At 36.2% G+C, this 14,661-nt stretch overlaps 1 protein-coding gene and 1 long non-coding RNA gene across 2 annotated transcripts; both read right to left on the minus strand.

Annotated features, from left to right (window-relative positions):
* Window positions 1-3,096: 3,096 nt before the first annotated feature.
* LOC121296967 lies at window positions 3,097-10,863 on the minus strand. The gene is made up of 2 exons (XR_005947122.1): window positions 10,796-10,863; window positions 3,097-4,046 (listed from the first exon to the last, which is right to left on the minus strand). It is a non-coding gene; the product is annotated as an uncharacterized LOC121296967 (long non-coding RNA).
* Window positions 10,864-12,528: 1,665 nt separating this feature from the next.
* On the minus strand, window positions 12,529-14,434 carry LOC121296989 (POU domain, class 4, transcription factor 3). Its single transcript, XM_041222972.1, has 2 exons — window positions 14,151-14,434; window positions 12,529-13,844 (listed from the first exon to the last, which is right to left on the minus strand). The coding sequence occupies exons 1-2, from the start codon at window positions 14,265-14,267 to the stop codon at window positions 12,957-12,959; spliced, it is 1,005 nt and encodes a 334-aa protein (XP_041078906.1). The 5' UTR covers window positions 14,268-14,434; the 3' UTR covers window positions 12,529-12,956.
* Between the last annotated feature and the right edge of the window lie 227 nt (window positions 14,435-14,661).

Genomic DNA, 14,661 nt, shown 5'->3' on the forward strand with positions numbered 1-14,661 from the left:
TTCTTTTTCTTTCTGAAAGACGTTCTTTCTTTCTTTCCCTTTCTTCAAGACTCTCTTTTGTCACCCAACGTTCTTTTTTTTCCCTCTTTCGTGCTTCTTTTTCCACCTTCTTCAAGTTCTTTCTTTCTTTTTCTTTCTTTTCTTTCTTTCTTTCTTTCTTTCTTTCTTTCTTTCTTTCTTTCTTTCTTTCTTTCTTTCTTTCTTTCTAAGGCACAGATGACCTCTCTTTTCTGCAGAAAAATAATTAAATAATAAAAAAAAAAACCTGGCATCACTTTGATGCAGTATATGTTGAAATAGATGAATAATGTAGTTTTGGACACAAAATAAATATATTTTCCATTGAAAGTGTTTTCAGTTTTTCCCATTGCTTTATATGGGAGAAAATGGCTTTTTAAAATAAAATCCTCACATGAAGTTTCCATGCATTAAAGGGTTAACAAAAAGTTCCCAAACTAACTGACAGACAATACCAGCAGGTGGTGCTGTGCTACGGTAATAGGCATTCAGACATGGCAGGTTTCTTCCTGGGACAATAAAATACAACCCCCCCATATACAATATTAAAGATGAATATGTATGATTGCTGTTGGTGTCAACTTCAATCTCAACATGTACACTTCTAAAAGTCGTGTGAGGTCAGGAAACACAGAGGGAAAATAATAAACCTATCTTCCACACACTTGTGTCTTAGAGTCCAATGGCATGTGTGCAAATGCACTGGTAATGCAGCAATGCAAAATGGTCATGACATAAAAAATTTAGAAAGTCCCAGATGTGAAAACAAGAAGTTGCTGAGGAAATTGAATATATGTGGCCTTCTTTGGTCACAACAAGTTACCAAGATGTATATCCATCATGGCTTTGTAGCTTGTTGTTTGTGGAAACTGTGAATAGATTTTTTTTTGTTTTTGTGTATAAAAAAGTTTAACCTTTTGCATGGAATTGCTTACTAACTAACTAGAAAGAGTTCCCAGGCTAAAGAGTGTCCATTCATTTGTGTGGAGAACAAAGCAAGTTTAGTTGAAACAGATATAGTGTTCATCCTACAATGAGCATAATAATTGACTTTATTCATAGGTTTTATATCCATTTCCTTTATTTGTTGTATATTACTCTGTCTGTAAAAAAGACTGACAGTAGAACAATCTGAAGTGCTGTGTAAATTAGCAGTGTAAGTGGTACCCCAGAAATATGTATTTTAGGTTGATACAGACACCAATAAAAATGTGTGCACATATAAAGTATGCTATGTAACATCATTTGTACACTGAAACAGTGTGTTAAAAATAAGTGGTTTTATTAATTAAATACCTTTACAATTAAGTAACATTTAATTTAAAAAGTATTAGTAAATATTGTGTGCCAGGACACTGCATCCAGCTTTTCTAAACCATAACAAATACTGTATTCATTTAACTAACAGTTCAAATAACAGTTCACCACTAGAGATGTGTGAGTCCTTTTTAAAATATGTTTCAGGGTTCAGAATGTGATAATAAGTTTTACAATGCCACCTGTGCATGTAAAAAACAATATGTAAAAAACAAAGATTTGACTTCCTAAATCAAAGGGAAATGAGTGGCGTGATTTACCGCAGGCAACATGTTATGACAGCATGTTAGCAATTTTCATATCTGCACTGCTGGCAATAGCATGGTTTATCACATAACATACACTGCAACATTGCTGAGCACATTACATACCAGGAATCAATGATGTTGAGTAAACTATGTCTCTGGTTCAAGCAATACATTGTGTAACAGTGCAAAGTTGTCAGGTTTTTGTTGTAAAATTCCTGTACAGAAAATACTGTAGTTATTAAATAATGAAATTGTGTCAGGGCAAAAGTGCTTAATGTAAATAAGGTGTAAATATAGGGTTGGCAGGGAGGAGATTAAAATCCTCCCTGCCAGAATACACTTGGGAATGTGGCTGGAGCCTCAATTGAATGATTGATGGTTAATTACGCTCCAGCCACATACTATATAAAGAAGAGAAAATCCTTTGTCTGGTGAGTTAGGTGAGTTCCCAGCTCCCAGTGCCCAGTGCCCAGTGCCCATTGCCCAGCCTGACATCAGTGCTTCTATTGAATATTGTTTTGTTTAAACCTTTAATCTGGCCACCATGCCTCTGTTTGATTGTTCCTGTGTTTTTTTTTGTCTATTAAAAGCGTGCATATGTGCTTAAACTGCAGCTTTCTTGAGTCTTCTGAGTCTTTTTTGACACTCTCCTGCTACAGAAATAAAATCCGATACAAATTTCATATACAGGGTTTCAGGTGTCTTGCTTAAGAGACAACAATAATGTAAATGAGAAATCAAGACCAAAGACAGGCATCGCATGTTTCAAACCCAGATTTCATGACGGGTATAATAAAATAGTCATGAGTTACTGCCTCCGGGCCATAGGTTGCAGTCCTTACATATGACTGAGCTTTTGTTGATTTTATTTGATCTGGGTTCGCTGCATTTAAAAGCTCAGCTAATTGAGCACTGCACACTGACATTTTGTCAGATTTTGTGAGGCTTTGGATGAGGTTTGATGGAAGATTTGAAAGTTTGCCCCAGGCTGTCTGCAGGGCCAAGACAGTAAAAGTGGTAGCAGCATCTGGAGTGGGAGACCCTCAGGTCTTGTATAGACTGTGCTGCTCTGTTCAAAGCTAGTGGGGAGTAAACCTCATCAAGGCTGTGCTACAACACACACACTCTTATGTACTCAATTACTTTTGTCAGCTTCAGCCAAAATGGCACGTGTAAACATAACTCCCCCCCCCCCCCCAAAAAAAAAAAAAAACAACTATGCATTTGTTGTTGAGCTTTTGTATATTTCTTTCAAAGCAACTATTTTTTTATGAAATGGCAATAGCCTGTAGTTCAGAAAGTATTTCATACCAAATTTATTGAGGACAAATTGGATATACGTCCTAATAAAAGCACCTCTGTCAATGTGCCTTCAGACAGTAGGCCTAAGTGGTGTTCAGCAATAATACAACAAACAGAATCATTATTTTTTTTATTCTGAGATGTCCCTATGTGTTGCATTCGGTAGTCGTTTAAAAATGAGGACTGTTTCTCCAGTTCCTGAGGCTTTTAAAAAAAAAAAAAAAAAAAAAATGTACACCTGACTCTAGGGGTGTGATATGTTCAAGTCACAAAACTTGCTTCTGTAGAACACATATACAGTACAGTATATCTTGAACCCAGCCACATGTAGTTTAATTTGTTGCTTGTCTGTCTCTGGGAGAAGATGTTTGGCCTAATGTATAACATTATGCTTAAACTCTTCTACTCATTTTATAGTCCAATAACAGCTAACTTCTCTGGGCCTTATATATGACCATTAGTCACAAAGCACGTCACATGATTCAGCTTATTTAATCCAACAGTGTATTTTGTGTGTCTATGTAGAACAGTGCATGAATGTGTTGCCTTGATCAGCTGCCATCGCACCGCTGAGATCTACAGTGGAGTGCAGGCCTAGTCGCAGGTTGATTTAATGATAGTGCATGCATTATGTAGAATGACCTTAAGTGACTCTAGCGCCATCCCTTGTGTGCTCTTCCCACAGCCATCAACACAACAGGGGTTCCTGGCTCTGAACTGATGCTCTGCCTTACATTAGTGATCATTGTGAAGACTAGAACTGAGATGTATGGCCTACTGCACATCTAGAGAAAGCAGACTGCACAGGGAATGCATTTGTCCTACGGTAGCCAACCACTCAACTGGTACAGATTCATTGTTTAGTATTTCAAATGGATGATACAAGCATAGATACAAGATACTACAATGCCATAAAGGCTAACATGGATTTTTAAAACTGTATTTTGAAGCTGCCTTTGTTGCCTTTGTGCTTTTTCCGAAGTAGGGCCTATATGTGCATTAGTCAGCACTGACTAATGCATTGTTATCCAATGGCACTACAGTAGCACAATCTTTTGCCACCATATTTGCTTCATTTTCTTCTTCTGGTTTATATTCTGTCACTTGCTAATGGATGTTCCATCTCTTTTTGTATCACATCAGTCTTCCTAACATGTGGCCCTGGAAAAGAGCAAGAAACCAATTACAGAAGAATTGTTGAAGCAGTTAAGAAATTATTATCTTCACACCTGTGATAGCCCAATTCAAGAAAAAGAACCCCAGAAATGTGGTATTAATTTGTGCAAGACGTGAAAGACTGCCCTTTTAAAATGAATACCAATTGTAGCTTATAAGCACCCATTTAAATTGTGTAATAAGTTCTAGTTCCATAGGAAATCTTACCTTGATAACTTAATAACCGTGTAGCTAAAAAATCTGTGATGAACTTTAGTTGAGACAAATACACTGTGTAAGATTTCCTAATGCCACCAGAACTGCCTAAACAGAATAATAACACCTTACCGATTTACTTCCAGCATAGATTATTATGCCGACTGGTTGCTTGTTGTTGCTATACATGCTGCGCATTAAAAGCACCTGCAAATCACACTGTCAAACCAAATGTGTGGAAGTAATGAGGACATCATTTTACAAGCGTCTAAAACAGTCAAATATTATAAATGCAAGATTTGATAGGTAATAAACAAAACCGTTTCCTTGATGTGTTTCTAGATGTTTCTACTCTCATTAAGCTGTGCCTTATTCAAACTGTATGACTTATTATCCAAGAGATACAGGTGTACAGTGAACGGCCATTAAAAATAAAGAAGTACAATGGCATTTGTGTAATGAGTGTCCTCTTATGTCCTGGAAGTTTGATGGCATAAAACAACAGAACAGGAAAGAGGCTGTGTGTTCTGTGATTGAATACCCCTAATGATCAGTTCAAAAGAAATTGCTTTGTTTGCTTTCACTACTTTTTATTTAAAAAAAAAACTAAAAACTAGTCAACAGAATTAAATATTTCACAAGGTGTCATACTAATCATGTTATCTATATGGGTCTACTGTTGCTAAAGATTCAATTCTCTACAGTGACTAGTCAAGTGCTGCTTATGTTGTGTTAAAAACTTAAGGGTTTAAGTTTTGGGACTGTTTATAACAGAAATGAGTACATTATATTATTATGACCTGTTCTGTAGTAGCAATTCTTTGATGAAACACATGTATTAGTTGCTTTAGAAAAGAGTAATCCTAAATAATTTGTATTCAAGCCGAGTTTTCTGCTTTAACAGCAGACTGTAAATGGTACAAGGCACCTTTGAAGATTACCACGGGACTCTTCTCCAGGTTTTCTCTAATGATTTGCTGACTTAGTTTGAAATGGTTGCCCATGTGATGGTGATAGGAGCAGACTAATAAAAAGCAGGGAGATAGTTTGTTCCCTCCGTGTTGGTCCTGTTCTTGTTTGTTGCTGCTGACATTTTATGAATTATTGAAGTGTCAGTGTCTTTGCTCTCCCACTTCCTTTTCAGAGTTGCTTCGATCGTCGTCCTGCCTGGGAGCACAGCAACATTCAGCTCGGCACTTCGTCTGCTGCAATTAACAGTGCCCATTCCCATTGTGTCAAGCATTGTCTCTGCATCTCAGACAAACTTTCTTTCAGGGCTAGAGCTTGCTTTCTCCTTTCCTCTTGCCACACTGCTATACCAAGATGAAAAACAAAACCGACGTAAATAAATAGAGAGATGGGCAACAAACCCACCAGCTCCAAAGCAGCAAGTGTTTTTAATTTTTAATGGACATTTTTTTTTTTCTTTCAAATGATCTATTTGTCATATTATTAAATTAATCTTTTAAAAAAAAATGCAAGCTGGATCTAGGCAACCTTGATTGGATTACCTTGAGAACAATGATCAGTGAAAGTAATTGGCAGTAGTAACAGTATGTCTGAGTATAAAGATAATCTTTCTAGATTGTGCTGCTGTGTATACTCTTTTGATTACAGTCTCTTACAGTTACTCTGTTAATGGTTGTTCCTTTCAGGCAGGCATTGTTGATAATAAAACGATCTGAAGCGTAATGGCCTGAAACGATAATGAAGAAAAACGTCTCTACATGCTGTACTGGGTAAAATGTGTGCTATATTGGTTAGTGCCTTTCTGAAGCTCTATTTGAATGTGCAAATGCAATACCTTTAATAAGCGATGAATAATTGATCTGTCTCTCACTCTCCACATGTTCCACTCCTTCAGCAGATTTCCTCTCTGTTTACCTCATAAACAGTTTGTGATGACATTCAATACATGTGGTATTTCATCTATCAGTTATTCACACAAACAATCCATGTTTAAAACACTTCCCATAGAAACGATGTTTCTTCCAACTTTTCTCCTGTCTATGAACTTTTGTACTCAATCGTATTGAATCACAATCTTTACTTTAACATGGGGTTGTCAACAGCAGGGCTTGCTTGGGAGAAGATTCAGGAATGAGTTCAAAGGCAGCTTTTTGACAGCTCTATTACAAGGCTATCTCATGCTAAATTGTAGGAAAAGGTGTTCATTGTGTCCTATGCTCAAGGTTTAGGATTGTAACAAAGCAAAACGAGCAAATATTTTTGGGAAAACAATATATAACGGTTCCCTGACAACAAATACACATTAAAGGGTTTTTGACAAAGCTAAATAATGTTACACTGTATGAACCTACAGTAATGTGTAGTAGTAGTAGTAGTCATAGTAGTAGTATCAAAAAAAAAACCAGACCCATTTTCCCTTTGTGGCACTGAAAAGCTCATGGTATTTGATGTTTAATTCATGTGATCAACTATTGCTGTCACATTGCAGATATAAAGCAAAATATTGAGTAAATGCCAAACCCTCACTGATGCACTTCGGCTACACACAGAAATGCATGCTCTCCAGTTCTAGTAGAAAATCTTAAATAATGGCGTGTGTTTCCCAAACTCCTGGCTTACATCATTCTCCTCTATTACATTAAACTATTAAACAATATATTTCCAGATGCAAATCTCTGATGATACACAACACATTGCTTTCATGCATATTCAATAAAATACTTTTGGGCCACTGCATTCTCATAAATGTTATTTCTGTATAGTGTAATGAAAAAGAAAAAAAAAGTTCTGCAGGTTGCTATAGTATATTCATTTATAAGTATTTAGTCTTCTGTTTGATAACCAGGATAACTACTTTGACGGAAGCTTACTGATCACGAAACTGCCAGACAGTGAAAGACTGCCATGCTTATGTAAATATACTGGGGGAAGAAAGTCCAACTTCAAAAGCACAGAAGACAATTGAATGCAGGGAACATTTCTTGGTGCCCTTTGGGGACTGCGTAACAGGTGTGGCATGATGTGCACAAGGAAACCTTGATCTGTGTATCATGTAGCCACAGAGCTGCTATCATATGGTATCAATGCTCCTTTTAACCCTCCTATAAGCTCCTATCGATTTTCCCTCTACATTAGTTTTTGGTATTAATTATTGATGGGATTTTTTTTTCCATCATGATTTGCGAAAGCACATTTTGTGTAAAAATCAATTGAGTGAGCTTCGTAAGTGACTTGTTTGGTTTCTCCTGCTTTCATCTCTCTGTTGAATGGCTTTAGGGAGAGTGATGAGGATATTAGGGTAAAAAATGAAAAGAAAATCAATGCTTGCTAGCTATTCATAAGACACATATCAGCAAGGGGCTTGTCTGGGAGAATCTCTTGCTATATGTTAAACTCAAGTCACTATCAATTTCAACAGTAAAGGTGTTTTTGTTTCCACTGTACTTGCATGTTGTGTTCTTAGAATCCTGTCACAATAGACAGAGATAGGCAGAGGGACTAATGGGCTGAAGTTGTTCTTTTTGTAAACCAACCTTGCACGTCGAAAATAAAACCCTATATATTTATATATATATATATATATATATATATTATATATATATATATATATATATATAATAATATAATATATATAAGAAATATAAGTAAATATAAGTAAATCATTTATATTCATTTAGTACTAGCATGTTTTTATAAAACACTGTAATTATAAAATAGTTTGCTGGTCTTAGCTTAGCCCCCAGTGGACATATGGTCCACATGACAAAGCTACCACAGTGTTGTGGTGTGTGTATACTGTAGTGAAATACATGTTAATATCCAATGGAGAGATCATTCCTGCTAGATATTGGCTGTTTGAAGAGAGTTTCAAGATTCTAAAGTCCTGTTTACATTAGAACCTGACTGGCTGACATGATCCGTGAGATTTAAAAAGAGTTTCTATTTTCATTACCTGACATTAGAAAGTTCCAGAATTCTTATGTAACAGATAGTATTTTGTATGTTGACTAGTGTTGGAAAGTTCTGGACACTACTAGAACTTCTATAAGCTATTCATTTATTTTGTCACATTTGATGTAATCTTTAACCAATGTCAGTTCATGTTGAAGCACCTTGTGGAAATCCAGAGATTTCCACTGAGAGCACAGCCAGCAGAGTTCAATGTTCACTACGGAGTCAGTTTTACAGAGTGAAAGTTGCCGATTCAGTCTATGTAAAACACAGTAGGTGTGTACACCAGTATAGGACTGCAGGATCCAGGCCAGGGAACCGGGCTGTTGAAGAAGAAACCCATAGCTCTTTGAAGACTAGGGACTGCAAGAACTAAAGATACAGCAGCCTATTTTGTTTTTGTGCTTTTAACAACAATACATGATTCCATGTACACAGGACTCTACCATCTTATTTGCACATAGCTTTAATCTCAGCTCTGTGGCCTCAGCGAAAAACCATAACTCTCAAGTGCATTCGTCTACACAAAATCTATTTCAATGCACTTTTCAGTTTTTACTTCATCTCGGCTGCTAGCTTCCCATTCAATTGCCAGCACATTGACAATGAACATTAATATTATCAGATTTAAAACACAGCTAATGCAGCTCCTAATAGCTAATTGATCTGATGCAACTAGCAGATCATATAGAGGTCTGGAGGAATATATACAATTAGTCCAGCTTTGGAAGGAGGTGAGTCTGAATTGAAACAGGGCCATTTATAGGGATAATTTACAATGGTGGGACATTAAAGACACCTGGGAAGCTGTAAATAAACAACAGCAAAACAAAAAAAAAGAGTCTGCCGAGACATCAACAAAGAGAATGCCCTTCATGCAATAAAAATCATGTATTATGAAATATAAGGTTGTATAATCAAGTCTTACTGCAGTTCAGCTGGGTGGAGTATGTTTGTTTCATTAGGTGAACACTTCAGTTCTCTATGATGATCCATACAATTAAATAATTGATCAAAATAATATATATAGTACTGTAATTTAAACAAGTGTATTATGGAAATATAAAGTTATTTTGTATCATAATCAAATACATTATATCAGTAATATAATTACAGCATTATAACAGTAATATAATTATTAGGTGAATTCACACAATTTGTCATATTGCTTTAATTTCCACCTAAAAAATACATGAAAATCTTCCAAAATGATTTCAATAATTTTCATTGCATTTATTTTAGGTTCCATTGATATCTGAGACAGATATGACAAGATATCAGTCTTTGTTCCCAATAATTGTCAATATATATGTGTGTGTGTGTGTGTGTGTGTGTGTGTGTGTGTGTATATTCATATGACAATGGGTATTTGTGTGTTACCATTAAACAACACACTAATCTTTAAATGCTTCTTCTGGAAAAGTCGAGAAACAGGACTGACTGCCTGAATCCTACTACAATATTTCATCAGGCGCCATGAGGCAGAAGGAATGGAGAATGAAGCGGAAGATTGGACGATTATCCTTTTAAGAGTCTGAATGGCGATGTCCATATATTCTTCTAACTATTATTATTTATTATTATTATTATTATTATTATTATTATTATTATTATTATTATTATTATTATTATTATCTGGTGAACGTCTAGTGTAGAATGTATGCTCGATTTTGGAGATAAGCTTCTTTTATATTCTCCAAAGGCGTTCTCCACCGTAGTGATGTTTAGGCTATTAAATATCTTTATGGTTCGCTTCTAAACTTCTTTTGTGTTATTACACCCGAGACGTGCAAATGTCAAAATAATGATTCACCAAGAAGAGACGTAAACTGTCGTCTGTTCAGCCTGTTGGTTGTTTCCATTGATCATTGTCACGGTGTTGAAGAGCACAGAATGACAATGAAACCCGCATGTTAGTGTGTGTGGGTAATCTGGTAACAGCAAAGACAAGCACAGACGCAAGACGTGTTTTTTACTTATCACATACAGCAAGCACCGCTTATTAAATTCGGGTCCTAATTGTACATGTAAGATCCTCGCGAATATACATGTAATATATATATAATATATATATATATATATATATATATATATATATATATATATATATATATATATATATATGCAAAATGATATTTTGCGAATTAGGCGCATATACTTCAAAACACAGACACTGTCGTACAAGTGAGTTTGTACATAAAAATATGGTATGCGTCACGTCTATGCTATTTAATTGATCCGTTTTCCAAATGTCAAATAAATGCTATAAATATTAAAAATTTAAATACTGGAACATTATATAATTGTGTACGCTAAAACATGCATACAGTTGTGATGTTTTTATTAATAACACTATCTTACTAATTGTATCTTTAAAATAAATTATCTCTTAATAAATGTTAAAAATGATTGATTCCAACAATGCCGTTAAATATCCACTCAGTTTGTGAAAAAAAAAAAAAACATTCATTACAGCAAAGTTTTTTTTTTTTCCAAAAGATTGATAACTATACAACACAGAATTGATATAATATAATACAGCCTTGAGTTAATTGCACATTTGTGGTGTAAACTGGAAAACTATTTTTGAAGAGAAGTGAAAATAATGACATTCTTACCTGAAATAAAGACTATTTCATCAATTCAAACCCTTATGGACATTTGCCGAGTCTCTTATGAAGACTGAACTGCCTTATGCCCTGTTTTATATCACTATAGCCAATTAATATTGCATACCCTTATTTTAAATTTTCAAAACCCACAATATAATGTAATGGCATAAGGGCATTTATTATTAAAGGACACTTGATTGGGGGGGGGAAGCGTTGGGGCTGATTAAAAACACTCAGGAATGAGACACAAAGTATAGCTGTGAGATCTAAAAACTACATGGAGGAAACAAACACAAGAAGAATTAAGAACATCACAACGGGGTTTTATTTATTTATTTATTTATTTATTTCTGATTTAGAAGTTTGACTGTCAGTCATTGAAATTCAATAGTAAAATATTCAGCAAATACGTGCTCGGACCATTAATTTTTAATGGCAAGAGAGCTTTAGGGATTCATAAATAAAAGAGCGTTGTATTTCTTTAAACCTCATAAGATTACATAGGCTCAGTTGGTTCTTGGTTTCATTCCGCTTGCACTGTAAAAAGGACCATATTTATACTCAAATTAAACGTTCCGTATATGCTATTATGTTTAAATTCAGCCAAAAAAAAAAATTTGATGCAGCCATATTTAGAATAAGCCTTGTGTATAATTTAACGTTTTATGTATTTTTTGTAGTGTAGGTAATATAATATGACTTGTTTGTTCATTTATTTGTAATTAAAAATGCTTTTAAGAAGAGATTGACAATGCTTGTTTATTAATACACACATTGTTGTCTATATTTTTCATTAAAAAATTCATACCCAAATTGACCTATTTGTGTTTTTGTTTTTGGAGCAGGTGGCAAGAACAGTGAATGTAAAATGTGGTTTAGTGGATGTGTACAATGAAATGAATGAAATGCAAGCCGATCAGAGAGAACTGGAATTATGTTAAATGGGACGATAAATGTTTCATTAAAACCTACAATGAAAACACGGTTTGATTTGTCACGATATTGAAGTTTGACACTTGCTTGCATCATTTTTGGCATAGTTGACCTGATTAAATTGTGAAAACCAAATTAACTTAAGAGGACAGTGCGTCACTTTCCCGAGTTAGTCAAGTTTTACCGACTTATGAACTTTTCAAATGGGAAACAAATGAATGCATGGCTTTATGTATTACTTTGCTCTTCTGGACAGTAACAGACAAAGAATGTAGGAGAATAATTTTAGAATTTTAAAAATAACAACGCATTTATTGTCACAACTATAGACAAAGACAAAACTACATACACACTTTATCAGGTACAAATAAGGGGTGCGTTTAGGGTCATGGTTTACCTCTAGGATACCAGCGTGATAAACAAGTACTCTGTGCTTAATATTTCACAAGTACAACTGAAAATAAATGCTACACATGGCGTTTAGCGTCACATACTTAGTGTATGAATAAAAGATCACAGTGATATAAAACACAGTATATGGTTGCGTGGTGATTCTATAAAGTTTAAAAATATACTTATTTTAGGAAGAGTAAATCAACTTTTTTGAACAAATAATGGAATGAAAAAATGTTTTAAGTCTAATATTTGTCTCAGTCGTATCAGTGAACCAGCATGCAACGTACGGGCAACCTGTAAAATACATTATATATATATATATATATATATATATATAATATATATATATATATATAGATATATATTATATATAATATATATTGACTGCATTTATTTGACGAATAAATTAGATATATTTAAAGATTTTAAAAGTGTTCATTTTTCTGTCAACTCTTTTCCTGTAAAATGTCATATGCCCTTATTCAGAATTAATTCTGAAAAATCCAAGCTTACATTTTTGACACAGGTATTTTTGTTCAGTTTAAACAAACCCTTTATAAATTATTAGATTATTGCAGCATGGAAACAAGACCATTCATCAAGTAAATCTTAGCAACAAACTTCTCCAAAGTGACAAGCAATTACTTTTTAGTGCACAATACATATGTTTACAAGTACATTTCTACAAATAACGTCAAACCTTTAGACTGTGGTATATTTGAAAGAGTGAACGAGGCAAAAACTCTGTCCATGGCTTATATTGAAAGTCCTTATAGAAGACATGAATAGATCCCTGCTATATTCTTAATACAATATGAAGTCACACTGAGTATTGCAGTTAGTGAACTGCTGAATATTTCATCCTTTTCTGCTTTTGTCTTTGATTGCAAAACCAGACTCTAACTACGTTCTTTTTAAGGTCCAGTTTTTCTGCGATGGCCGCGATTTTTTCCGAAGAGGGACGGGGTTGGATGGCAAAATATGCCTCCAAAGAGCGCTTTTCTGGTGCTGCAATTGAGGTGCGTTTGCGTTTTCTTTCGCTGCCATTGAAAAGGTCTGGCTTGTTGTTCTTCTCCCGGTACGCCGCCTCTGCTTCTTCAAGCCAGGCTTGCAGGACAGGTTTAAGAGCGATCATGTTGTTGTGGGACAAGGTCAAGGACTCAAACCTGCATATGGTGCTCTGGCTAAGGGAGCCTACCCCTGGTATCTTCAGGTTGGCGAGGGCTGAGCCAACATCTGCCTGTGTCACCCCAAGCTTGATCCGTCTTTGTTTAAATCTCTCCGCGAACGCTTCCAACTCGCGCGGGTCTGATTCCACATCGTTAATGCAGGTCATCCCATTGTGAGAGGAGATGGAGTGGTGGTGCCCCATGCCCATTGCTTGGTGGAGATGACCCATGGTTTGAAGATGATGCTGGTGAACTTGAGCAGACATGACAGACGGATCAGGTGCCCCCATTCCGGTTAGACTTGGAGAGATGTGGTCCAGAAGGTCTCCTTCCAGACTTTGGTGCAGGTGGTGGTGCGGGTGTGAGGTCAAGGTGGACGGGTGAGAGATGGGAACTGTAGAAGAGCTAGAGGCGCAGGAGACACTGCTCATGGTATGATAGGTCACGTCTGGCTTAAAAGGATGGCTCTTGCCGTGGGAGACAATGTCAACAGCCGCCAGAGCTTCAGCGCGGGCCAGCAGACTCTCATCAAAGCCTCCAAATATATTGCCCTGGAGCTGCAAGCAAGAATGCGCACATTGGAGTCAGTGGGGAATTCTGTCAACTCAGGATTAAAAAACATTTTCAAGCACAGAGAGAATCCTCCTCAAAGCCCAGGTCATAAAAATTAATATGAAGGCAGAAGCTTTGCTTGAATAGACATGAGGATCAGAGACAGACAGAAAGAGAGCGAGAGAGGGAGAGAGAGAGAGGGGGGTACAGAAGTACAGTGATCTGATTGTTCTGGCAACATGAAAAAAACATTAAGCCAGTGCCTGTCAAAAAATTGTGCCTTAAAGCACTAATTATGCAGATTTACATACCTGTGGGTTTGGGAGGCAAACTCTGCGCATCGCCTCTGAACTGGAGTGCAGGCTGTATTTGGGCTCTTGCAGGGTATGGTGCATAGAGAAAGGCTGTTTGCTATTCATGGTCATCATCTTTGCTACGCACCTTGCAGGTGAGCGGTCCTGGCATAGATGCTGGGTTGACTCTCTGGCTTGTTCCTGTCAATGTGAGCTATTTCCAATGACAGAGCCTCTCTCTATGTATCTCTCTCCACCTGCTTCTTTACTCATCTTACAAGCCGCATGCCAGGAATAGGACCGGCAGCTGTGCGCAAGCGTGTTACAAGCAGAATGAGAGGAAATTAGCCCGAGGAGCCAAAGCCATTTAGTTTCAAAGATGTTCAGTGTGACCTGGCTATTTTATGGAGGCTATTGATGCTAGGTTTATTAAAATGCAATTGGCTACACCATATTGTATGACGCGCTCAGGCAGCAGGGTGTAGATGTGCCTTGTATTTTAATTACCCACATTACTAATGGAAAGCAC

The sequence above is a fragment of the Polyodon spathula genome, chromosome 22, assembly GCF_017654505.1.
Source record: "Polyodon spathula isolate WHYD16114869_AA chromosome 22, ASM1765450v1, whole genome shotgun sequence".
Taxonomy (NCBI): domain Eukaryota; kingdom Metazoa; phylum Chordata; class Actinopteri; order Acipenseriformes; family Polyodontidae; genus Polyodon; species Polyodon spathula.

Excerpts from the sequence above, each read along its gene's own strand:
- LOC121296989 (XM_041222972.1), bottom strand. The coding sequence starts at position 14,267 with ATGATGACCATGAATAGCAAACAGCCTTTCTCTATGCACCATACCCTG. Across the intron at positions 13,845-14,150 it reads TTTGCCTCCCAAACCCACAG|CTCCAGGGCAATATATTTGG; the intron begins GTATGTAAATCT and ends TCTTGCTTGCAG.